This window comes from Micromys minutus (assembly GCF_963924665.1).
Source record: "Micromys minutus genome assembly, chromosome: 13".
Taxonomy (NCBI): domain Eukaryota; kingdom Metazoa; phylum Chordata; class Mammalia; order Rodentia; family Muridae; genus Micromys; species Micromys minutus.
The window spans coordinates 47565232-47591146 of record NC_137982.1 but is presented as its reverse complement, the minus strand read 5'-3'; the positions used below and the strand labels follow the sequence as shown (position 1 = coordinate 47591146).

General features: G+C 45.5%; 1 protein-coding gene across 1 annotated transcript; it reads left to right on the top strand.

Moving 5' to 3' along the window:
* The first annotated feature begins 1214 nt into the window (after positions 1 to 1214).
* Positions 1215 to 23980, top strand: NFE2L2 (NFE2 like bZIP transcription factor 2). The gene is made up of 5 exons (XM_080928123.1): positions 1215 to 1370; positions 20283 to 20549; positions 21151 to 21240; positions 21804 to 21983; positions 22325 to 23980. Exons 1-5 carry the CDS (start codon positions 1326 to 1328, stop codon positions 23543 to 23545), a joined length of 1803 nt encoding a protein of 600 aa, XP_080784249.1. The 5' UTR covers positions 1215 to 1325; the 3' UTR covers positions 23546 to 23980.
* The last annotated feature ends 1935 nt before the right edge of the window (positions 23981 to 25915 follow it).

Sequence of the window (25915 nt, the reverse complement as noted above, 5' to 3'; positions counted from 1 at the left end):
GAACAGTTGTTCTCAGCCTGTGGATAACCACCCCAAGCATCTCAGATATTCTGTATCTCAGATATTTACATTACGACTTATAACAAAAGAATTACAGTTATGAGGTAGCAGCAAACATTTTATAGTTGGGGATCACCACAACATGAACTATATTAAAGGGTCACAGCATTAGGAAGGTTGAGAACCACTGTTCTAATACCAGCTCTTTCGAGGATCGTAGTTAATACCTCCTGGGTTTCATGAGACCCTATCTCAAAATTCCCAAAATAAAATAAGTACACGGAAAGGAACCTGTGGATCTTAAGAATCCACCTCGGTGATTCTTTTTGAGCTGTGCCCGCTTACTGGGCTCTGGGTGGGTAAAGTGGTACTGAGCGGCCGCTTGGGCCGGGAGCCCGGGGCACGTGGGAGAAATGGAGTAAGCGAGCACGAGTTTGCAGCGTGGATTCATGCATCTCCCTGGGGCAGAGGTGTCGGGCACCCCAGCAACTGAGCGAGACCTTGGGGCCAGAGAGCAGTTGGCCTCTTGCACAGTTCAGGTCCCGGTTCAGAGTCCCAACCCCCGGACTGGCGCCAGAATCAGCCGGTGGGGCGAGATAAAGCGGGCAAGGTCCTGCGGGTCCAAATCAGGAAGGCGCAGCTCCGATAGCAGCGCGGGGGCCGGGGCTCCCGGTGTGTTTGCTCCAACTGTTTAAACTGCTTCAAAGGGCCAGGGCCAGAGCGACCTTCGGCAAACAGCTGCTAATCTCTAGCAAGGGGGTGCTGTCCCAGAGAGAGTACTAGGGACTGAAGGCTCGCGCCCCGCCCCGTGGGACTTGAGCCCACCTGACTCCGCCACGCCCCGCACCGCTAGAGGAGGGTCAGCGCTGCGGCCGAGGGGGACGCGGGAACTCCGGCCGGAAGCCCTCACGTCCCTGCCCCGCCCCCGGGCTCTTGCTCCTCCCTCTGGCCCCCCGTCTTGTCCCCCTACCCTTGCCCCGCCCTAGGCCTTTGCGGGGGCCCTCGGGTCCTCGCCCTGCCCCGGGCCCTTGTGAGCGGCTCCAAGCTCTCGCCCCGCCCCTTGCCCCACCCCCATGCTCTTGCCCCGCCTCTGGCCCTCGCCTCTTGCCCTCGCCCTTTCTCCGCCTCTTAAGTTCTTGTCTGGTCCCTAGGTCCTTGTTCCGCCCCCAGGGGGCGGAGGCGGGGCGGACTAAGGCTGGCCTGCCTCTCGGGCGAGCAGGCTATCTGCAGGTTCCCGGCTGCTCGGACTAGCCATTGCCGCCGCCTCACCTCGGCTGCCAGTAGCCTCGCCGTCGGGGAGCCCTCGCGCAGCGTCCGCCCTCAGCATGATGGACTTGGAGTTGCCACCGCCAGGACTACAGTCCCAGCAGGTGCTTCCCCGGCCTTCGGGCTCCTCGGCTGTACCAGGAAGCGGGCAGGAGCTCGAGGGGACAGTGGCCCCGGGAGGGAGGGACAGTCTGAGCCACGAACTACGACGGGCGCCGGGCTGGGAGGGCAACGGAGGATGTTGGCCGCGACGAGAGTGGGGTCCGAGCCTGAGATTCCCCAGCGGCGGTGGGGTTGGGGTGTGGAGGAAACTCCGGCTTCGCGGGGCCGGGCAGCGACACCATCGCCTCGCTGGGTGGGAGGCACAGAGACGGCGGGGCGGGAGGAGGTGGATGCTGGCGGTCTGAGCCGGCGCCACCCGGCCTTTTCCGGGGCAGCGGAGTTTCCCAGATTCGGTGTCGGTATAAAAAAAAAAAAAATGTGCCTAGTCACGGGGCCGCGCTCGGGGGAGCTGAGGTTTCTCCTCGGCGTCGGCCCGGAAGCCCTCCCCAAACCCCGTCCTACGTCGCGGTGCGCTCGGCCGTCTGTGGCCTCAGCCCGAGAGCTGGCCGTCTGTAGGATCGCGCCTGTCGGTCTGGATCTAGAAAAGCCCAGCCCTCCGGGGGCGGAGGAGAAAGTCACCGGGTGGTTCTCGTGCCCTGGCGCCCCGACGGGCGGCCTGCCGGCAGGGCTCCACGCGCCCCCTCGGCCCGGGAACCCGGGGATGGCCTCGCGCCAGGCGCAAGGACGTGCAGACCTGGGCGGCGGGCTCCGAGGACCCAGTCGACCCCGTGCGGGGCTGTGGGCTCCGAGTCTCGTGACTCTCGGGGCCCCACGTTGTGTCCGTGGCTGTGGCCTCCAGCTGGCTTACAACCTCCAGTTGGCAGTCACAGAAGCCCTCGGTTGGCCCTTTCCTGCTCTATAGCGTGCAAACCTCGCTGCTCTGGGGCCAAGGGACAAGTTGGAGTTGTTGATCAGTTGCGCAATTGTTATTTTCCCCTGGGCGGCTTTGTCTTTGGATTTAGCGTTACAGAGTTGCAATTCCAAAATGTATAAGGCAGAATATTCTGTTCCTTGCCGTCAAGGGTAAGAGTAATAGATTAGAAATTTGTTGCTTTTTATACTGTTCAGAAGTTTTGCTTTAGCCATTTATTTATTATCTTTCCCTTGTGTCCTTAATACATTTTTCTTTGCTATTTGAGATTCCGCCTCAATTTTCTTAGCATGTTGCGCACTTTTATGAAACCAAAGAATAGGACGCTTACGTTTCATAACACTTTCTTGCTAAGTTTTGAAGATTGTTATGTAAGTGAAACCCAGTTTCTGGTTATACTTCAGGAATTTTTAAAGAAGTAAATGCTTGTGTTGCCCCCCCCCCCAAAAAAAAACCTCTGAATTAAGAGTTTTAGAAAAAGAAAGCATTTTGCTTAAGGGAATGTATAACTCGGTAAACAGTAAGTCAGTTTAAATGTAAAGTTTTTGGCTGACTTTGGAAGGTACTGGTGTAAGCTTTTAAGTTACTGACAGTGCATTAAGTCTACTCCGCCCTTGAACTTGGCCCCAGAAATAATTGGGGTTGTAGCCTGGTTTTCATTAGGATGAATAAGTAAACCGAACTTTCTGATTTCTGCTCTTCATTAGTAATCAGAAGGAATGCTTTCTAGTCACAGGATACACGGTGCAAATGAACTTTGTAAAGTTTTTTTTTTCTCTCTTTTCTGTGTAGAAGGGCACCTCATTTACAAAAATGGCAGAATACAGCCTTGTCTTCCATGTGAAAGCTTTGCTTGCTAAAGACATTTCTAGTTCTTTCCAGACATTGGTTTAAATATTTGAAGACTTTGTTGATATGTTTTTTTAATTGTGTTCATAACAGTTAGTAGACTCAATAATTCTTCATCTCAGGGGGAAATCTTCCATATTTTCCACTAGTGTCTTGGAAAGATAAAATACTTTAGTTGAAGAGGAGAAGTTGATCTTGAGTGAGACACACGAGATTATTTTTAAAGACAACTGGGATTGGCCTCTCCAGAATGAAGGAGGAGAGAAAACTTGAGAAAAACTTGGCTTTCTAGATATGTGGACCTTCTCCGAATCTCTGAGACAGATATTACAGGAGCCACATGCAGGAGGGAGAAACAACACAGCTTCATCAGATTCTCTGCTTTCAAAAGAACTAGGGTCATTTTGAAATTCCATTTGTATTAACAGTGGTCCTTGAGAACAATACTGAGGAACAAGCCTCTCTTAGGATTAACAGGAAGAGTTGAAAGCCAGAGATGTGGGGTTTTTTTTAATATTTATTTTTATTTAGGATGTGTCATGCTCAGCAAAGCTGCAGGAAAAAGGAGCAGTTGGGTAGTTACCCTTATTTCTAGACAGTTCCTCCGTCATATACATTGTCTGGAACTAGGGTCAGCCCGGGCATGCAGGAAGACCTGAGAACGCACGCGTTAGAGTTGTTAAGGTTAGTGGACTCTCCCTTGCAGGTCAAACCACATGGTAATTGCCTCGGGTGTGTGATTTCTCAGTCACCTCACACACGCCACCAAAGACTTTATCTTCCCTCTCTAGGTTAGGAGGGAAGCACGAAAAGACGCCAGTACTCCTCCAGGTGACCCAACTGTTTCGTATTAAAGATAGAATTCAAATTTAGCCTGATTCCAAGGCTCTGAGTCTTCCAAACTGGACCAAAGGGAATTTAAAGCAGAACCACAAAGCTAGATTGAAGGGGGTGCGGGGAACCCAGGAGGAGAGACTGGGATGACAAAGGCTCTACACCCTTTGCCCTTACCTAGGTTGTTAATAACCACGTGAGAGGGAGTGGATCCTTCCAATTACAGCAGGAATGAGTAAACCGGCAGTGGGCTGGTGCCTGTGGTCCTGTCCAGGAAGACAGAGGCAGGTCCAGGCGGCTTTCATTTGGAGAGGCAGGATGTTTTTTTCCTGTAATACTCGTTTTTTAATACTCATAGTGTCTGAGAGTCCGCTTCACATTTTCCAGTGACCATTTACCCTTCCCTAAGTTAAATCTGTTAGTTTTGGGCGTCTTTGCCTTTGCCTCGTTTTTCATACAGTCTCCTGTGTTTATTCTGGGGTGATGATTAAAATTGTGCTTGGTAAGTAAGGATATGTTGTTCAGTGTGAACAACAGGGTAAGACTAGTGAAGGAAGGTAGATTTGGGGTTGGGGGCCAGTGAATTGAACACACCTAGCAGAAACCTGTTGGTTCAAACTAAACACTAAGCCCCTGCCTTGATTGAAAGCAGTGCTATACGGGCTTAGGCCTCTCAGGTTTGCCTGGAGCTTTGAGACTAGTACATTCGAAAATTAACTACTTTATTTATCTTCTGGTCTTTACTGTTACATTTTGTTAGGAATGATTGTCTGAATTAAATATACTTGAAAGGACCTTTAGAGTTTGTCGGATTATTTACCTGAGTTTTCTGTATGGAAGTCCAGGTACTTGCCTGAGTCACCCACTCGAGAATGTGCTGAGCTCTCGGGTGGAGGTGAGCTTGATCGTCTGATGTGATTACCCATTTTGCTCCGTCCATGGCTGTAGAAGGAATTGTATTACTGTGACATGCAGAAGAGTTTATAGACTAAAAAGCAAAAAATACAAGTGCATTCTTAGGAGAGTTTGTCCCTCAGAAAAACAAAGCAAACTCCTATTGGGCTTCTCTGTATGTGCCTTGCTGTAATGTTAAGAATTTGAATAATTCTGCGGGAAGCAACACAGTGTTAATTTATCTTTTTAAAAAATTTTAAGAGTATGAACAATAATAGTGATGTCACAAAGCCCTGTGTTGGATTCTTTTTCTGGGGGTCGATGGTTGGGGTCCTAGGGATAGACTGAGGCCCTTGCACAAATGAACTCTACCACCGAGCTTACCTCCGCAGCTGTGAAAGGCTCTGTTCTAGAATGTAAGCATATTCATCCAGACCATTATAGTGTGAAGACAAATCCAGGGCTGAGGCTGGATTCTGAGCACCCAGCCCGTCTTATCCAGGCCCCTTTGAAGACTGACTCACGCCCGTGTCATTACAGTCCCACAACAGCTGCCTTCTGAAGAGTCTGTTGAAGAGAACTATAACCCAACCCTACACAGTTCATCCTCTTAAACTCGTCCAGCAGTGTGGTGTCTTCATTCTACGTAACCCCTATAGTCAGTTTTTATCACTAATGGCCACTTCTTATTTTATCCAAGTTCCCCAACCCACCCTGATAACCACTCAGTTACCTTTTTTTTCCTTGTGGATTTGTAGACACTTCATAGAAATGGAGCCATTCTATGACTGGCTCAGCACAATGCCTTGTTATGTAGCCTGTATCATTCATTATTCCTTTCGACTGTGAATACTACTCCACTGTGTGGGAGTATCACATTGCAAATTGTGGAATGTTTGAGTTGATTTTTTAAATATATTTCTAAACTTGGTTGTTTATTAGACTCACCTTATGTCAAATATCAAAGCCCAAGCTGTATTCTATATTCAGTCAAAATCTCTAGGTATGGCTTTAGGAATAAGTACTGTGTTAAGGCATCCCTCTGGATTCAAGAGGATTGAGAACCAGTACCTTAGGGACCTAACTCAGTGCCTAGTGCACTTTGGAGGTCTCCTGTCTGCAGTGAATGTTTAATACCTAATGAAGATTTGGATGGTGACCCTGTAATCAACAGACTTTCCCCAAAAGAGCCAGTAGGACTTTTCCATGACTTTTTCAGGAGTGTGGATAACTTGCAATAAGTTTATTAACAAATGGCATATTAAAAAGTGTGTGAGGTGGGGGCTAGAAAGATAGCTAAGAATTTTACTGCTGTGAACAGACAACATGACCAAGACAAGTCTTATAAATAACAACATATAATTGGGGCTGGCTTACAGATTCAGAGGTTCAGTCCAGTATCATCAAGGTATGACAGCATCCAGGCAGGTATGGTGCAGGAGGAGCGGAGAGTTCTACATGTTCATCCGAAGGAATTGATGAACAGACTGAGCATCCTCAGGCAGCTAGGAGGAGGGTCTCCAAGCCTCAGAGTGACACACTTCCTCCAACAAGGCCATACCTTCTAATAGTGCCACTCCTTGGGCCAGGCATATGCAAACCATCACACTGCTCTTGCAGAAGGTCCCAGTTCAGTTCCTAGCACCTATGTCAGATGGGTTACAACTGCCTATAAACCAGAGAACCTGGTAGCTATACATCCTCACATGAGTATTTTAAAAGGCAGTGAGAGCCAGGAGTGTGGTGGATCACTCCTGCAATTCCAGCTCCTAGGGAGGGTTGCAGGCGGTTGGAAGACAGCCTGGCCTGCAGCATAGAACCCTGTCTCCAAACAAACAGGAGGAGAATGGAATGCTCCTGCTGGGGTGGGTGTTGCATGTGGATTCCTGCACACTCTTCATTCCTGTGCTTTGTTTCCTTTCTCCAAAGAAAAACCCAGGCCTTTCCAAGCCAACCCCACTTTTTGGTTGTGCCTGTTTGAGGAGACTTTATAGTCCTGACCATAATAATCAGCACTTATATTTTCCAGAATGATTTTTTCTGATTTACACATTTGGAACTAGAGGTTGACTGTGCTGGTGGGTGTACTGAGGGTGGGGGACTCCTGAGTGTGGCCTCTGTCATTGCCTTGCACACTTCTGCCTTTCTTGCTCAGGGTTGCCAGGCAGAGCTGGTTGGCACTATCCTAGCCATCCTCATAGTTGCTTAGCGGGGTACTATTTAGTCACCTGCCTAAATTTGACAAAAGTTTGTCTCTTGTTGCGTTTTAAGATTTTGAAGAATAGCATCTTATTTTCGTTCTTAAAAGACTTGCGATTTGGAGTGTCTTACTTAGTACCTGCCATATTCATTGAGAGAAGGCCATGAATGTTAGGGCAGTGTGATTGTGTGACAAAGTGACTGGCACACTGAAGGAGGGGGTTGGACTGTTCCTATGTGTCAGATCTGGCTCTGTCTTTCGGCTCTGCTGTAGCAGGGTTTGTAGTATCGCACCTGGACGCAGAAGCTCACCTCTGCAGCCTTCGGCTTTAGGTTAAAGGGAAGTGGTGGCGCCTGCGGTGAGCAGTCTTAGAGCTGATGGAATCACTCTGCTGGTGTGGTTCTTAGGAGAGACCAGGTTTGTTTTGCAGAACTGGACCCAGGGATTTGGTTTTCTGTTTTTGTTTTTTTTTTTTTTTTTTTTTTTTTTGTTTGTTTGTTTTGAGACAGGATCTCTTAAAGTAGTTTATGTGAGTACACTGTAACTGTTTTCAGACACACCAGGAGAAAGCATCTGATTTCATTACAGATGGTTGTGAGCCACCATGTGGTTGCTGGGATTTGAACTCAGGACCTCTAGAAGAGCAGTCAGTGCTCTTAACCACTGAGCCATCTCTCCAGCCCAGTTTTGAAGGTTTTATTTTTGCTGGTGGCAATTCTCAATGAAACAGTGAAATACACATTGAAAGCCACTCTCAAAAGGCTGCTTTATTGCTGCTTGGGAGAAACCTGCACCAACTCATGTTTTTCCTACTGGTTCCAGGCTGAGAGTAGGCCTGCTCTAGGGACAGATTTTCTTGATTTTCTCTTGAAAATCTCTACCTGGCCTGAAGCGGTTGGTTCTGACTAATCCATGGTTCAGTCCCTGCTATGTGGTGGGGTAGGCGTGTCTAGACACTTTAACTCTGTCTCATTGACCTTGACGAGTATTCCTCTGTCTCTAGAGATAATGGTCATTAATGGCTCCTCTAGGGACAAGCCTGGTTCTCTCCTGCCCAGGCACTGCAGAAAGTCCAGCGTTCAAGGGTCTCTCTCTGTCTTGTGTGCTTCAGTTGTCCAAAGTCCACTTGATAAGGCTGTGGCGGTAAGTGTGGGTGCGTGCTGCAAAAAGACGTCTGAATACTGAGGCTAGAGTGCAGGAAGCTGTGGTGGCTGGCTCAGTCGTGATGCCTAGGGAATAGCTCAGTGCTTTAGAGAAAAGCTAACCTGTGGGTGCAAATTCGTCTTTTCTGACCGCTGTGAGGGAAACAGCGCACGTCGTTAAGAAAATACACCTAGTCAGCAATTAGATTGATGGATTCATTAGTTTTTACTTCCTCCCTGGATTGCAAACGTCTGACTTTTGCTTTTTAAACAGACCCGCTGTGGTGGCAGGACAGCCTCAGGCTCACAGAGTCATTTGGCCTCCTCCTCCTCCTCCTGAATTCGGAAGTTCCAGGTCTGCACCAGACATCCAAATCACAGAATTCTTTTTGTGAACATTTCAAGATATAGTCATATTTGTTCTCTTTTAAAATCCAGAATTAAAGCTGAAAGTCTAGCTGGAATAGTAGAGCACTTAGCTCGTGTGACCAGGCCCAAAGCTGAGTGTCTAGCAACATCCCCTATTCCTCCTGAAAGATGGCTTTTCCTTGAGAAGCGTATGTGCTAATATCCTTAAGATACAATTCTTACTTCTTGGATTCAGTAATGCCCAAGTATTGATAAAGGAATGGAGCTAAATAAATTTTCTGTGACTGGTATTTGGTCATAAATCATATGGAAAAAAAAGCTGCCTTTGTTGCTTTGGTACTTTGAGCTATAACCTCAGATACCTATGGTTTACAGTGGAAATATTGGATTCATTTCACAAATATTTATGCGGACTGTATCTGGCCTTGCATGGCATGATTTGTTTTAATCTTGGAGATAGTACAGCATTTGTTCTCAAGGACGTGGGTTTCTGAAACTGCTCTTTCTAATTGCTCTGACCCTTTGGCTCTTGGTACTCCTGAATTACAGGGTGTGTTTTCTGTGGTGATTAGTTAATTTCATTAATGCTGTCTGTCCTCTGGGGATACAGATTCTTATGATGCTTTGAGTTTGTTTAATAGTTGCTCAGGAAACTCAGAAAGGGAGTCTCTTACCTATCCTTAGTAGCTTGTGTTCCTAGGATGTCTAGAAGGAGGTAGCATTTGCCCTAGGCTTTTGAACTTTATAGCCTATAGATTTCATTTGTTTTCAGCTTAGAGGCCCTTTAGGAAAGCTGGGGAAGAGAGCAAGTGTGAGCAGGACTTCAGCATCGAAGGTTCTGGAAAAGTTAACTGGGGGTGAGGTAGAGGGCTTTAGTTCACCTGTGCTGTTACACTATACCTGGATCACAGAGCGCCTGGAAGTTTTAGAAAGTTTGAGGAAGGGCACAGTACCTGGATTGGCTATGGACAAGCAAAGTCTGCGATGAGTCAGAAGATGGCCAGGTTGGAGGCTCCTGCTGTACAGTACATATAACATTCTTCTTGTGACTTGGTTTGTTTGCCACCAGCCCATCCATGTACTGAGGATCTCTAATTGTAGCGAGGTTGTACTTTTTCAGCACATGGGAGGTGGAGGCAAGAAGACCAAGAAGTCAAGGCTAGCCTGAGCTACACAGTATGTTTGAATCTAGCTTGAGCTATGAGGTCCTGTCTCAATTCCTATCTCTCCTCCCCCACAAACAACCTTTTTAAAGGGAGTGGATTTTCTTTGTGGGTTACAGCACAAAACCAACCGTGCCTGGCCTCACAGGCCTAAGTTTGCATGTTCCCGTAGGAACTCATCTGCCGGCATGCTCAGTTCCAGTGATGGAGGTCAGGGGACCCAAAAGACTTGGTCCTTTGCTTTCAGAGTCTGTTCTTGAATGGCCTGGAGGGTGCCTCCTTTGGCCCTTCTGAGGTCCGTGTATTATTTGTAGCAACCGTTCCTTGGTTCGCAGTTACACTATTATTCACCAAAGGGAAAGTGGAAAACAGACAGCATACTGACCTCAGCTGCAGTGTGTTGTGCGCTCCCCAGCGAAGGGTATAGTACTGTGTTTTCACAATCCCATTGCACCCTGTGAAGGAAGCAGCTTTCTTTCAGCAAAGAACTGAGGCCTAGTGCGAGCCTTATAGATACTGTTATGGTGGGTTTTACTGGGTTTTTATGGTAGCTTTGGTCTGTGACGAATCAGGAAAATAAGCACACACATAGTCAACAGTTGTACCCCCCCCCCCCGTTGTAATGCTGGGGTGAATTTGGATGTGTAGCAATATGAGGTTTCCACTGGCCGATTGAAAACAAAATTCCTCGTCCATTTGTAGCCTCAGCAGAGCTCAGACTTCCTGCTCTGTTGTATTCTTTGCCCTAAGTCCTATTCTTGTGTGGCCTTTTTACTCGTTCCCCGACCTTATCATGTGCTGCCTGCTTGGAAACTGGAGTCTCCTGGCCAGGCCTTCTGTGAATCTCAGCCCAACAAAGGCCACATACACTGCCTAGGTTCCGCTGCGGACCCTCCAACCTGTTGCTGGATCCCTTGTCACTAAATGGGTTGATAAGCTATTGAATAGAATGACTTTCAGCCCTGTCTCTCCACTTGCACAAGAACTTCTTACTCGGGATTTGGGCCTAGGAGCCTAAGGTCCTGTCAGTACAGCTGGATAGAGAGGTTTGGCAAGTGAGCTTGGAGGAAGGCTGAATCCAAATGAAACTGAGCCGACCCCCTTGTCCTCTCTCACCCCGCCCCTTCTTTCAGGGTTTTAAAGTATTGCTTTATAGTACCTCTTCCAAAATAACTTTGGCTTTTTAGTAAGCTGAGCGGTGGAGAGAAGGGACCCGTCCTGGGCCCTGGAAGAGGATGGCACAGCCGAGAGGCATTTGCATTTGCACTGTTCGTTGCCATGCAGGTGCAGGATACATAAACAAGTTATGGCCTCACCTTCTATTTTTCATGCAGTGGCTAAACCCAGAAAAAGTAGCTGCTTTCACGGCCACTGACATTTGCTACAGGAGATAGATTTATTAATAGCGGTGCTGCCACACCCAGCTTGCTCCTTTATACTTAAGATGCACTTACACACTTCAGATGAAAGGTCATGGGAGCTGGAGAGATGGCTCAGCGGTTAAGAGCACTGCCTGCTCTTCCAGAGGTCCTGAGTTCAATTCCCAGCAACCTCATGATGGCTCACAACCATCTGTAATGAGATCTGATGCCCTCTTCTGGTGTGTCTGAAGACAGCTACAGTGTACTCATATAAATAAAATATTACGAAAGAAAGAAAGAAAGAAAGAAAGAAAGAAAGAAAGAAAGAAAGGTCATTCTGAGGACTAGTGCATCTTGGCTTTCTATGGAGTTCGAATCCACAGTGAGGGTAGGTGAGTCGGCGTCATCACCTTCACGGATAACGGCAAAACTGCTCAAGTCTTCCGAGCTGTAGCGTGCTGTCCATTTTTCACTCAGCCTCCCCAAAGACGGGGGCCAAGGAGTGGAAGCCTGTGTTCTAGAGTGGGTGAGAGCTCAAGCTCCGCAAGGTCGCTGTGCCTGATGTGGCTTCACTGTCGCCATGTATTGGGTGTTTGCTGGCAAAGTACTAAAGCTCTTTGTGCTTCCCTTTCCTTACTCCAGAATGACGGGGACTTACTGCCCACTTGGTGGGTTGCTGTGCATCCAGACGAGGCGGGACAAGTGTTTTGCGCACGTAGAAAGTATGTGATCAGTGGTGGCCATTTTTGTTGCATTGTAATGTCTACTTTGTCTGGACTTAGACCATCCACATTGTAACCTTCCGTTCCCAAAACCCAGTGTGAGCAGAGTCTCACACTATGTAGTGGATTTTTAATTCACTCTTTATGTGTGGGTGTTTTGCCTGTACGTATTTCTGTATACCACTTGTGTGCCTGGTGCCTTCAGAGTTCAGAAAAGAACCGGATTCCCTGGGAGTGGAGTTACAGTTGTGAACAGCGCCCAGCACATCTATAAGAGCAGTGATTGCTCTTAAGCACTGGTTTAGCCATCTCTCCAGTCCCTAGTCATCCTTTTTAGTAGAACCATCTCTCCAGTCCCTAGTCATCCTTAGTCAGCGAAATGGTGAGTGCCATGAAGCACTTTCAGATATACACATACACATGTAGTTGAAGTATAATTTCCAAGCTCAGGGTTAATTTGTGTCTATATTGGGAACACAGAGCCTCTTATTTCTGTTCTTCACATGATGTATTTAGTAACCATGGTTGTCATCTCATTTGTAAATTATGCTATTACAGAATAACACAATATAATGAGTTCGTCATTAAGAGCCCTCTTTGAGGTTCAGGTTCACACTGGTTCTCTGAGATAGTTGCTAACACCTAGAGGAGTTCGGAAGAGCTAATGTGCACAGTTGTAGCCTCAAGAAGTTGTTATCCACACAGAAGCATCCTCTTAGAGGACGGGGGAGTGCATGGGCTCCTCGTGGTGGCCGCTGCAGGGCTGCACTGCACCATGGCAGCCTCTAGCCACCTCGCAGTCTCGAAATGTAATGAGTGGAAACTACTTTTCTGTTTGATATTCCTTAGGCAATCTTCCCTAGCTCAGGATCAGGGCTTCTAGTCATGCCTTTGTAGGACAACATTGCATGCTGTCTTGTTGAGTAAGATTATTGTCACGTGCTTCAGTGTACTTACCGCAACAGTTCCTGTTAACATGTTAAAAGACTGTTGGACCAAATTGGATTAAATACAATGTTCAGATTAAACTCGCTGTGCTGTTCTCGTTATTGTGTCTGAGCTGCTAACGTCATTACATGTGTCATTCACATTTTATTTCTCATAGAGTTCCGTTACAGCATTCTGTAATATGTAAAATTAGTGTGCATTTTTACATTATAATGAGTTTTCACTTGTAGTTTGTATATCATAAAACCAGAAACACTTAGATTTTAGAAATCTTCCAGTTCAACCCCACCCTCTTACAGGTGCAGAAGGCAGGGCTGAAGGGTTCTATAAATGGATTGTCCGGTCCCAGGTACGGCCCGGAGCCTGGTGGTCTTTAGAGTGACTTGGCAGCACAGTAAGTAGACCAGAGCTTCATCTTCTTCCTGTTACAACAGAAAATAAGACCTTAGAAAAGACAGCTTGCAGGTGGAGAGGAATGTGACTGCTGTCTCCCCACCAGTGGAAGGGGTTTATTCAGAAGGTGTTCACTTCATCTGTCATTCCTGGGCAGTGTGATAACACTTTCACAAACAGTAGTGTTCATGTTTCCATACTTTGTGTGATCATCCATGTTGGAAGACTCCACACTGGTTTTCCTATTTTAGCTTAAGTCTTTCCCTCCCAAAGCCAGAGATGTTTTGTTTTGGTTTTTTGAGACAGGGTTTCCCTGAGTAGACTTGGCGTCTTGGAACTCACTCTGTAGCCTAGGTTGGTTTCAGACTTAGAGATTTGCCTGTTTTGCCTACTGGGTGCTAGAATGAAAGGTTTTCAGCAGGGGATGCCACTATACCCAACTCAAAGGCATAGATTTAAAACATAAAAGCCAAAAACAAAGCAAACAACCTTTAAACCAGACCCATAGCTTTTGTCCTTAAGGGAAAAGACAAAGAATTTGAGTATTTAGGTAGAGTTCTCAGGCATGGAGGTAGGCCGCTGGAGCTGCAGACACAGGCCGTGTTTTGAATCTGACTGTAGCTCTTCCTCATGTCTTCTTTCTCTCCAGTAACCTTTACATGGCAGCATAGGAATTACATGACAAAGATGCAAGTGAATGTTTTGTGACCTTCAGGGACTTGAATGTCAGAGCCAGTGCCCAAAAACTGTCTTTCTCAAGGAGGGCAAGGGCTATTGCCCAATTGGGAAGTTGGGGATAAATAGCTTTGTCTTGCTTTTAGTGGGTATGTGGCCTACATTGTCCAATTCAGGCCTTTTTGAGTCCACACTAGTTTCAGACTTTTTTTTTGTGGTCAGGTTACCCTAGAGGCCAGGCCCTAGATAGGCTGTGGCAGGGGCTGAGGGCTGGAAGGCTCTTCTCTACTGAGCATGCAATCAGAACTGTCGGTGGGGAAGGCATGTCTTTATGGAAGGTGCAGGGTCCCTGGAGGCCTTGTCTTGTCAGATGTCAGTTAACAGGATTTTACAGGCTGTTAATTTAGCTTCATAGGTAAGTTCCACACATCCCGTTTTGTTATTTGGGATTTTGTTTTTGTTTTGTTTTGGCTTTTGCTTTTGTCCTACTTGGTTTGAACTGGCTCCAGTTTCCCAGCAGTGCTCCCTCTGCCTCTGCATTTCCAGTGCAGGATGGTGAAACGAGCGCTAGCACACCTGGCAGCAGTATTGCCAGTGCTGGTGTGCCGAGAAGTGCATAGAAGAAACTGTCGCAGAGGGGCTGGAGAAATGAATAAGCAACTGAGAGCACATGCCACTCTTAAAAGGGACCTGTGTTCAAGTCATAGCACCCACACAGTGGCTCCCAGCCATCCAGAACTCCAGTTCCAGAGGCCGTGACACCCTCTGCTGACCTCAGCAGGCACATGAGGCATGTACATGATGAAATCATGTAAACAAACACGCATCGAGTAAATTTTAATAGGTTTTAGGAAATTGTAATGAGAAAGTCCATATGAAATTTGTGTTTAGTTGACCAGACGTACTGTCCTTTGTTCTGCTCAGTCACAAGAATACTGTCACCAGTTGTCCACTTAGCATCATGAGCCTCAGATTACAAATTTAGCCCTGGAGTTGACTGTGCTCTCATAAATCAGTTAGCTTTCTTTCCAGTCAGTTACATCATGTTCTAAGTGTCAGTCAGTGGGTGGGTCAGCCTGGCTGGCCTGGTCTCCTGCTGCTGCCAATGAGACTTCACCCACCTACTCTTCCCTTTGTACACATCCTGGATTTTATCCCTGCCGATGTGCAGGCAGCTGAGCAGGAGCTTGGCTAGAGCATGGCTGGGCATAGACTCAAGGGAGTTTATTCGGACTGAGGAGATGGCTCAGTAGTTGATAGTGCTTTCCGAGGTACTGAGCTCAGTTCCCAGCAATCACATAGTGGCTCACAACCGTCTGTAATGGGATCTGTGCCCTCTTCTGGCCTGCGCCATATGTGCACACAGAACACTCATACATAAGTAAATTTAAAACAAAGAAACAAATCTGGGTCTTCTGGGAAAACAGTGAGTACTATTAACTGCTGAGCCATCTCTCCATTCTATAAACCGTAAACCTAAAGGCCAGAGAGACGGCTCAGTGATTCAGAGTTATTGCTGCACAATTACGAGGACCTGAGTTCGGAACCCATCACTCACATAACAAACTGGCAAGGTCTTGTGCGTGCCTGTAACCCCAGGGTCTTGGGTCAAGATTGTTGAGCTTCCTGGCTGCTAGCCTGGCCAGAAACCATGAACTCCAGATTCCAGGAGGGACCCTGACTCAAAGTGGTTAGAGCAAGTGATGGAGACACCTTCCTCTAGCCTCCACTCCCATGTGTTGCCATAATCCCCAACACAAGAGCATGAAACGTTTTTTTAAAAGCATAAAAGCACATCAAGTGTGGTAGCTCCAAGTATTCGAGAGGCAGAGAAAAGTGGACCCCTGAGTTGGAGGCCAACCTAGTCTACTGAATGAGTTCCAGGACAGTTAGAGAAACCTTGTCTGGGGGGTGAGGGCGGGGAGCTTATTGAAAAGGGAAGTGAAATGGAGGTACATCTTTTTTCTTCTGCTAGCACAGTGAAAAGAGAAGTAGACTAGAGGTAGTTTTACATTTTTTTTGCCCTCTGCCCTGAGCAAGTTATCTCACCTTTGCAAAACGAGGACTATCTAGATGATTCTGACAGCCTTCTCAGTAGTGCCATTCCACGACTGTGGCATCAACAGTGGTTCCCATGTGATCTGAGTCACATGTACCAAAAAGTCGAGCTGTAAGGAGGAAGGCTCTGGGGACGAGACTTTGTGAGCTGGAGAATTGGAGCCTTGAGGGGTGGAGGTGGGTTTTTACATGCTCTTACTGCCTGTCTGTTTTGAGACATTCTTGCTCCGCTTTGTGCTGACCTTGAACTCAGAGCTGAGCTGTCCTGGCTCCAGTACCTGGAGTACTGATTACAGGTGTGTGTAACCATGCCTGACACCTTTCGCTTTCAAATAAGTCGGACTTAATCTGTTTATCTCTCTGTGCTGCCAGAGGACCTTAATTCTGCTCACCGTGGCTCCTAACAGACTCCTTGCATCTGGCCCCTGCACAGTGCCTGAATCCATGGATGTGAGCTGTGTGGATGGTAAATAGACCAGTGATGTACTTAGACTGTCCGCCCACCTTCTTGTTCTTGACTACCACGTTTATAACTGCCACTTTTTGACAAGTTCTAGCCATTACTGCGTATTACTTTAAGAAATATCGCTTGCTCTTGCTGTCTTCAGCAGTACTTGCAGGAAAGTTGGACTGACACAGGTTACCAGCCCCTTGTACCGTGACAATTTGAAAACTTGGGAGGTTTTCCTTATCTTTTACAGACCCCCCCCCCAATAATATACTTGCTGGGTAGTGTCACACACCTTTAATCCCAGCTCTCAGAAGGCACAGGCAGGTGGATCTCCCAAGTTCGAGGACAGCCAAGGCTACACCAGGTGAAGTAGATTAGAAGGATGGACACTGTTCCTGAAGGTTCTTTCGGTAATGATGTGTGCATGTTCTAACAGTAACTCAAGAGTGTCCATCAAGTGCTTTCTCTGGGTGCTTGCTCACTTAGAATGGGAAGAATTAGACAACTGTATCCTAAAGACTGCTATTCTCCTGGCAGAGTAGGGCCACCCTTAGCCTCTGTAAACCCTGTCCCTGCCCTGCAGCCGCACAGCCACATTGTAACTCTTTAAAGACGAGTGTGAAACTTCTTGTGGAGAGCAGTCGGTGCTCAGTGGTTTCTCCAGTAGGTAGGCGGAGCTCCTCGGTGTTTGGAAAGTGAATGTCCTTTGTGATTTCATTTTGACCACATTACAGATGAGCCTCTGGAGAAAGTCGAGGTTCTGACTGCCTTCACTTTCCGCCTTTGTGTGTCTTACATATGTGTTGCAGGTTATGGACTGCGTAATGGGGGAGAGTTCCTGTAAGCTGGCCGGATCGTGTTTCTTAGATTGAGTGAGTCATTGCTAAGAACCTTGCTTGAGAACAGGAAGCAGCCCATGAAAGTTTGTGTGCATGGTAGCTGGTAACCTGCCAGGCTGAGGAAGTGACCATTTTCTAGTCTAAACAAAGTGGAGGATGTCTCTCTCTATGGACTAGGGAACAAACGCTACATTCGTGATCAAGGCTTTAACCTTGCTGAGTGATTTGTATTTGGTATGAATTCAGGAGTTTTTATGTGGTGAAAATCTCTAGTTGTTGACTATTGAAAGAAGATTTCTGTAGGAGGAGGAAAACTTGGGTTAGTGTTAAGAGTCTGCCAAGTACATGTGAGTTGTTTAACCAGTTCTTTCTGATATTGTTGAGGTAACAGACAAACAGCAATATTCGTGCCTGATTTAGATGGATGGTTGTAGCCCCACTTTCACCCTACACTGTTCTGGAGTTTAATTTCATATGTTTTAATCACCGATTCACAGTAGTGAGAGAAAGACTTAGAAAATTAATCTGTGAAACCTGAAAGAGCTCACGTGGGGATGACTGCAGAGAGCCGTGTGTCTGTCGTCTGCCTCTGGGATCTTTGGTGCAAAGCAGTTGGCATTATATGTATACCATGCCATGCAGTGTCGCATAGGAACCTCAGAGAAGTAAATGGGTAAATACTTAGAAATACTGTCATAAGAAAGATAGGTTAGAAAAACACACCTGCCTGGAGTCACTTATTACTACAAGTAATACTACAGTTATTAATAAATAAATACTCTATCAGGCAGTATGACCACAGAGTAGGACCTTGTAAATGAAGGTTAATTATGCAGCTGCTTACTCAGTTAAGATTTAATTACTTACTCAATGGGCATTTCCTCATTGCACTTACAGAATCTGACAGCTCTCCCCTGGATGGCTTTCACACTGTAGAACATGAGTCATGTTTTCTATCTGGTTTTATTAAAAAAAAAAATATTTGTCTATTGAGGGGGTAGTTAAACCAGATTTACCTTCTAAGTGAATAATATGTACTCACCTGGACATCATAATGAGACATGTGTTAGGACAGTGTGCCCAAGTGTTTCTCACTCTAGATTTCCTAGTAACTAACGTGTGCATGAGGAAGAGAATGCAGGGGTGCAAAGGTTAAACTAAGGTTGGTATTTTGGAGTGTGTATGCGCCTGTATGTAACCCCAGCATTTGGGAGGCTGTTTGAGGAGCTTGTTGAGCTGCTGTTTTTGTGGTGGTGGAAAGATGTTTCCAAACTGGTGACCTTATGCTGGGGACCCACATGGTGGAAGGAGAGAAACAGCTCCTGCAAGCTGTCCTCTGACCTCTAGTCATACTCCGGCACATGCTGTGTCTGCTTCCCCTGCCTCCTGCTACCACCCCAGTAAAAAGTAATAAAAATCTTATTCTAAGATACAATTTTAATTTCAATAACATGCTGTCTGAGTTTACTGAATAACTTTAGTGTAGGGTGGGAGTCATTTTAAAATCCCCTGCTAAATGTTTTTTCTTTTCTTTTTTTTTTTTTTTAAAGATTTATTTTATTTACATGAGTACACTGTAGCTGTCTTCAGACACACCAGAAGAGAGCATCAGGTCCCATTACTGATGGTTATGGTTGCTGGGAATTGAACTCAGGACCTCTGGAAGAACAGTCAGTGCTCTTAACCACTGAGCCATCTCTCCAGCCCCCTAAATGTTTTTTCAAAGAACTAAGATTGGCTTGAAACACAATATGACTTCAGTGTTCAAGGTGTCTGTTGATCCTTGTGCAAAGATGTTTATTTCAAAATGGCATGATTTGTTGTCTAATTTGTTTCATGAGGCCTGTAATGGATTAACCATGCAGCAAATAATTACATATTTTGTTGTTAGAACAAATGACGATTGAATGTGGCTTGTCCAACATTTTGCTGTCTCAGTTTGTAGAATTTGGTTCACCCTGGCACTTAGTTACCCTTCGGCAGCCTTTTCCAGTCTAAGAGAATACCTGCTGGAGCTCTGCTAGCTCTCCCTGTTCTCAGTCGCCTCCCCTTCTGGGACCCCCACAGGATGGGGGTCAGGCAGCTAGCTGTGCTTCTCAGCTTTGCCTTTGGATGGTGTCATTTCTCCTTAGACACTCCTCAGCTGTCATGTTCGCGCTTGTTAAGGGCTCCACCCTAGTATTTCCTCTTAGATGATATTCAGGTTCACAGTGCAGAGGCCCTGGGACAAGACTCTGTGGTATAAGTCATGCGCCAGTCACAGGGTTCCTTACAGGAAACGCTGAGTGCTTTGTTCATTACAGAAGATAGCACTTGTGCTGTGGGCCTCCCAGGCAGTGCCAGTGCTTGGTTAGCAGACTTCACACAACATCTCTTCCCAATGTAGTGCTTTGACTGTTCCATACAGTTCCATCCAGTGTCTGAATCTAGGTCATCGGCAGTATGAAACCTGTCTGTCATAAAAGGGAAAAAATCAATTTCCTTCTGAACTTGTGTAGAAACAGCAAAATGTGTTAGGCACAGAAAGAAACACCCTGCATTCAGATGAGAATGTCTGCACCCAGACCTATGAGTATTGCTGTGAATGTGGGCTATGGGTTTGATGTTCAGCAAGATCAGCCCTAGCTTGTACCCTGCTGGGAAAATGTGGGCTGTTTAGGAACCCAAAGTCTAAAAGTTGCTTAAAATCAGCTGGGGGGGGGGGGGGCACGCGCCGTTCAGTGGTTAGGAGCACTGGCTGAGTTCAGTTCCCAGCAACCACATGGTGGCTCACAACCATCTGTAATGAGATCTGACCTCTCTTACTGCCTCCAGGCATACATGCGGACAGAACACTGTATATATAATAAACAATAAATCAACAATATATAAAATATATATAAATTTAAGAGAGACGGGGATTCTGAAAAGCATACCAGTGTGCACAGTTGGCTATATCTATTGTTATGCAGAAATTAGTGACCCGAACTGACTCACAACATACCTGTTATCGAATAGATGCTGAGTGAATGGAATTAACAGTCTTCAGCTTCTTCCGTCTGTATTCTCATTTTGTTCGTATTATCCCCCGTCAGTGATGGCGTACAGTAATGAACTAGAATGGACCATCTTAACCATGGCTTCTCCTTTTCTGTCTTAAATATAGGACATGGATTTGATTGACATCCTTTGGAGGCAAGACATAGATCTTGGGGTAAGTCGAGAAGTGTTTGACTTTAGTCAGCGACAGAAGGACTATGAGCTGGAAAAACAGAAAAAACTTGAAAAGGAGAGACAAGAGCAACTCCAGAAGGAACAGGAGAAGGCCTTTTTTGCTCAGCTACAGCTGGATGAAGAGACAGGAGAATTCCTCCCAATTCAGCCAGCCCAGTTCATCCAGACAGACACCAGTGGATCTGCCAGCTACTCCCAGGTACACTTCGTTCTGGTGGGACCGAGAAGGCAGAGCATTTGGATTTGAGTTCCTGGTCTGCCATTTACCCTGTCTTCTGTGAGGAGGTTAAGTTCCCAAGCTTAGCTCTGATGAGTTGGGTGCCTGAGTCCCCTTGAGTTCTTTTGATGATCAGGACATAGGTTGCAGGGTGTGCTTTGTGAGTTACAGAAACATCCTGTCAGGAGCAGACTGTGACAGAAGCACTGCTGTAGTAAAAGAAGTAGGCATTGCTCATTGTTGTGGCAGACATGATTGTATGAGTAACTAACTGAACTGTATTAAGTGTGATTCCCATGTTATATGTTACAGCTAAAGCTCGAAAGGGTCCTTCAGATCACTCAGAAATGAAGGGAGGTTATTTCCTAGCACAGAGCACTGGGTTCAGCCCCCGCACTGTCAGCACTGTTTATTAAAGGGGGAGGGACTAATAGCTTGAACACAAGTGATCTGGTTTGAATTTGTACAACAAATTGGTTCCTGAAATGATCATAGGTTATTTTATAAACAACTCTTAATGCTAGTTATGACTCCTGGGCTTTGAAAATGTAATAAATGATGTTCCTTTGTGCCCTTACTCAAGGTTGCTCACATTCCCAAACAAGATGCCGTGTACTTTGAAGACTGTATGCAGCTTTTGGCAGAGACATTCCCATTTGTAGATGACCATGAGGTATAAAAATGTTAGCTTAACTCCTATTTGGTATAAGTCCCTTTTATGTGTCTCTGACTAAGAGAATAAAAGAAAATTTTAGAAGGAAAAAGTTGATCAGAGAAATTATCAAGTAAACTGTATCAGATATCTATATAAAACGTTTAAAAATAAAACCTGCATACAATACTAAAGTGCAAGTTCATTTTACTGTATAGCTAGAAACATAAATCAGAATAATTTTCCCTGGAAAAATGGATATAGGTATAGAAAGTATTTTGACTAGTAAAGAGCAACTATTAATCTGTACTTGGATTAAGAATCTTAATCTGTTGCTTGAAGTAATCTGATAGATATTATTGGGTACAAATTAAGTCCTAATGGATGTTTTTATCCATTTTGAAGTCTACCTTTACATACACGGGATGAAATAACCTAGTAGCGGGTAAATGTGGAGTCATTGGGGAGAAAAAAATGTTTCATTTTATAAAAGCAACTATTAGTAATCTGAGAGATGTAGATCCTGCTGCGGTCCGTTCTACATGCCTTGGCTCTCACTCACATAAATACCTTGTCAATCTTAGGTCTCGTCACCTACATTTCAGTCCCTTGCCCTGGATATTCCCAGCCACGTTGAAAGCTCAGTTTTCGCCACCCCTCATCAGGCTCAGCCACATGATAGCTCTCTGGAGGCAGCCATCACCGACATGCAACAGGATATGGAGCAGGTCTGGCAGGAGCTGTTTTCCATTCCTGAATTACAGGTAAGGAGCGCTGTGAGTGCCGCTTTAAATCAGCCACCCGGCTGTTCATTATCTACCTGCTACCTACTCAAAGGAAGAGATTGATGGTGCATTTAGATTACTCATAAGAGCTTTCCAGGCTCACTTAACACACATCATTTTTAGTTAATCAGACTGAATATTTCAGGATAAATTCATTCTCAGACTGAAAGCTAATTTAGAGTTCTGACAACCATAAAATACTTATCTATTGAAAATGGGACTTACCAGAATTATTGAAAAGAACACCTTGGATTTTGGGGTAGGGAATTGATCTAAGATGTACTTAGCCTCTGTTCATACAGTGTGACCCTCTTTTCTAGTGTCTCAATACTGAAAACAAGCAGCTGTCTGAGACTACTGCTGTTGCCAGCCCAGAAACCACACTGACAGAAATGGACAGTAACTACCATTTTTACTCATCGATCCCCTCACTGGAAAAAGAAGTGGGCAACTGTAGTCCACATTTCCTTCATGGTTTTGAGGATTCTTTCAGCAGTATCCTCTCCACGGATGATGCCAACCAGCTGAATTCCTTAGACTCAAATTCCACCTTGAACACAGATTTTGGTGATGAATTTTACTCTGCTTTCATAGCAGAGCCCAGTGGCGGCAGCATGCCTTCCTCAGCTGCCATCAACCAGTCGCTCTCCGAACTTCTGGGCGGGCCTATTGACGGCTGTGACCTGTCACTGTGTAAAGCTTTCAACCAGAAGCACGCCGAAGGCACCGTAGAGTTCAATGACTCTGACTCCGGCATTTCACTGAACACAAGTCCCAGCCGAGCGTCCCCAGAGCACTCTGTGGAGTCTTCCATTTTTGGAGACCCACCGCCTGGGTTCAGTGACTCGGAAATGGAAGAGCTAGATAGTGCCCCCGGAAGTGTCAAACAGAATGGACATAACGCACTGCCAACACATTCTTCTGGGGATGCGGTACAGCCTCTGTCGCCAGTTCAAGGACACAGTGCTCCTGGGCATGAATCCCAGTGTGAAAATACAATAAAAAGAGAAGAGCCTGTCAGTCCAGGTCATCAAAGAGTCCCATTCACAAAAGACAAACATTCAAGCCGCTTAGAGGCTCATCTCACAAGAGATGAGCTTAGGGCAAAAGCTCTCCATATTCCATTCCCTGTCGAAAAAATAATTAACCTCCCCGTTGATGACTTCAATGAAATGATGTCCAAAGAGGAATTCAACGAAGCTCAGCTTGCATTAATCCGAGACATACGCAGGAGAGGTAAGAATAAAGTTGCCGCTCAGAACTGTAGGAAAAGGAAGCTGGAGAACATTGTAGAGCTGGAGCAAGACTTGGGCCACTTAAAAGATGAGAGAGAAAAACTACTCAGAGAAAAGGGAGAAAATGACAGAAACCTCCACCTTCTGAAAAGGCGGCTCAGCACTTTGTATCTTGAAGTCTTCAGCATGTTGCGTGACGAGGATGGAAAACCTTACTCCCCCAGTGAATACTCTCTGCAGCAAACCAGAGATGGCAATGTATTCCTTGTTCCCAAAAGCAAGAAGCCAGATGCAAAGAAAAACTAGGTTTGGGAAGATGGAACCTTTTCTGAGCTAGTGTTTCTTTTGTACTGCTAGAACTTCCTACTGTGATGTGAAATGCAAAAACACTTTATAACTATGCAGAATTATAGCCAAAGCCAGTGTAGAAATAATATGAAACTTTACAAAGCATTAAAGTCTCAATGTTGAATCAGTTTCATTTTAACTCTCAAGTTAATTTCTTAGCACCGTTTGGTCTAGTTTCTGTGTACGTGTAAATACTACAGGACTTATTTATACTGTTCTCACTTGTTACAGTCATAGACTTATGACATCTGGCTAAAAGCAGACTATTGAAAACTAACCAAACCACTATACTTTTTTTATATACTGTATGAACAAGAAATGACATTTTTATATTAAATTGTTTAGCTCTGATAAAAATTAAAAGGAGCTAGCACTAATAAAGGAATATCATGACTTATATTACTTTGGACTGTTTGAGTTTATTCACAATAGTATTTTCCATAGGACAATCATCCATTTACCACATTTGGTTATTTTACATCCTCAGAACGGTTTTCAAAATACAGAAGCATTTTATAGCCATGAATGGCAGTACATGCTTTTTATTCCCAACATCCAGGAGGCAGAAGCAGGCAGATCTCTATGCTCCAGGACAGCCAAGGGTACGTAATGAGAGTCTGTCTCAAAAGACCTTTCATATTAAATGTTACTAGGATTGTCATACCAAGGAAATGGAACATGTCACAATGAATATGTTTATTCACAATGACATGCCTGCTGTGCAGTACTGTAGTACAAAGAACAAAACCAGTCATCTCCTGTATTCTTACAAGTGCCATCCTAACAGGGCTAGGAAGCATACAAAAAAAAAAAAAAAAAAAAAAAAAAAGATTGAGAAAACCAGTTTAAAAAAAAAAAAACTAGGCATAATGGGGTACATCTTCAATCGCTGAACTCAGGCTGGCTTTGAACTCTGGTGCAGAAACTGACAGATCTGAGTTCCTGCTCAGCCTGGTCTACATAGAGTGTTCCAGGACAGGAGGAATATGTAGAGAGACCCTGTGTCAGAAAACTTCCTCATAAATACTATAAAAGGTATCACAACTTACAGGAACTTGCAACATCTGCAGGTCTAGGTCTACCCGATCTCCCAGCATTGTATGCTAACAGCAACTTCACAGACCACCACTGAGTGGGAGGCAATGTCTGGAAATGATGGGAAGAACAGAGCTATCAAAAGCAGAGGAGTGGGCAGTGTTTGGCATGCGAACACACGCATCTTCTCAACCTCTCCCCGTCCCCATTGGTTTTAAGGCAGGTTTTTTCTCTCTAGCCCTGGCTGTCCTAGAAGTCACCTAGAAGACTGGCTTAAGATCTGCCTGCCTTCACCTCCTGAGAGCAGGAATTAAAGGTGTGCTCCACCGTTTTTCTAACGGTGAAAAACTGGCTCACATTACTCGGATAGGTTGAGACTGATTAGACATGTGGAATGTATAAAAACAAAGGCCCTAAAATCGGACAATGAGCATTCCTTTCAAACAAAAAACCCTTCAGAACACCAGCTTCATCTCATCACTGTAGGGCTTTTTGCTGTTGTAAACGTTGGGTGCTGGGTATGGCGGTGTGCTCAGGAGGAAGTATTACCCACCATTCAAACCCAGTCTCAGCAGTCCAGGGCTACATAATGGTATTTGAGGAAGAGGGGGTTCCTAGGGATGCACTTGAACGTTGTGTTAATAAGCATGGGTTTGTATATTATGCCCCAGACATCCCAACACTACACTAGGACCAATCATGTACTTACCTGGCCTGGCATTAGACTGAACCCGTTGTGAGTCATTTCCTAGAGAGTGGCCTCCAGTCACTCACTCGAGCACTCAGCCTTGTTTCATCTAGAAGATGAAACACCCATAAGAGGACATTTCCTTCATCTACTTAAACTTACTTTTGGTAGCATGAAAAACTAGTAAGAGAATATGACCTATGACTGAAAGGCTGAGTCAAAAGTGGACCTAGGATTCTTCAGACACTTGGTCCATCCTCTTAGGCAGGATGAGAGGAACCTTGGTGCAGCCTCAACTGGAGCACACAGAGCAGATGTGTTCATGTTATCACAGTCCAACTTGATGTCATTCTGCCGTTTCTAAACAGGAGCTCACTATAGGACCTTACAGCAACTTACAATGAGCTCTGACTGCTCTCCTAGAGGACCTGGATTCAAACCCCAGCTCCTGCATGGTAGCTCACAACCTTCTGTAACTACCGTTTTCCAGGGGACTCTATGGGCACTAGTTAGTCACGCAACCAAACATCCATACACACAGATTTTAGGGAAATAAACGTAAAACTTCATAAATCCTAGCTTACTTAACCATTAAGAACAAAATT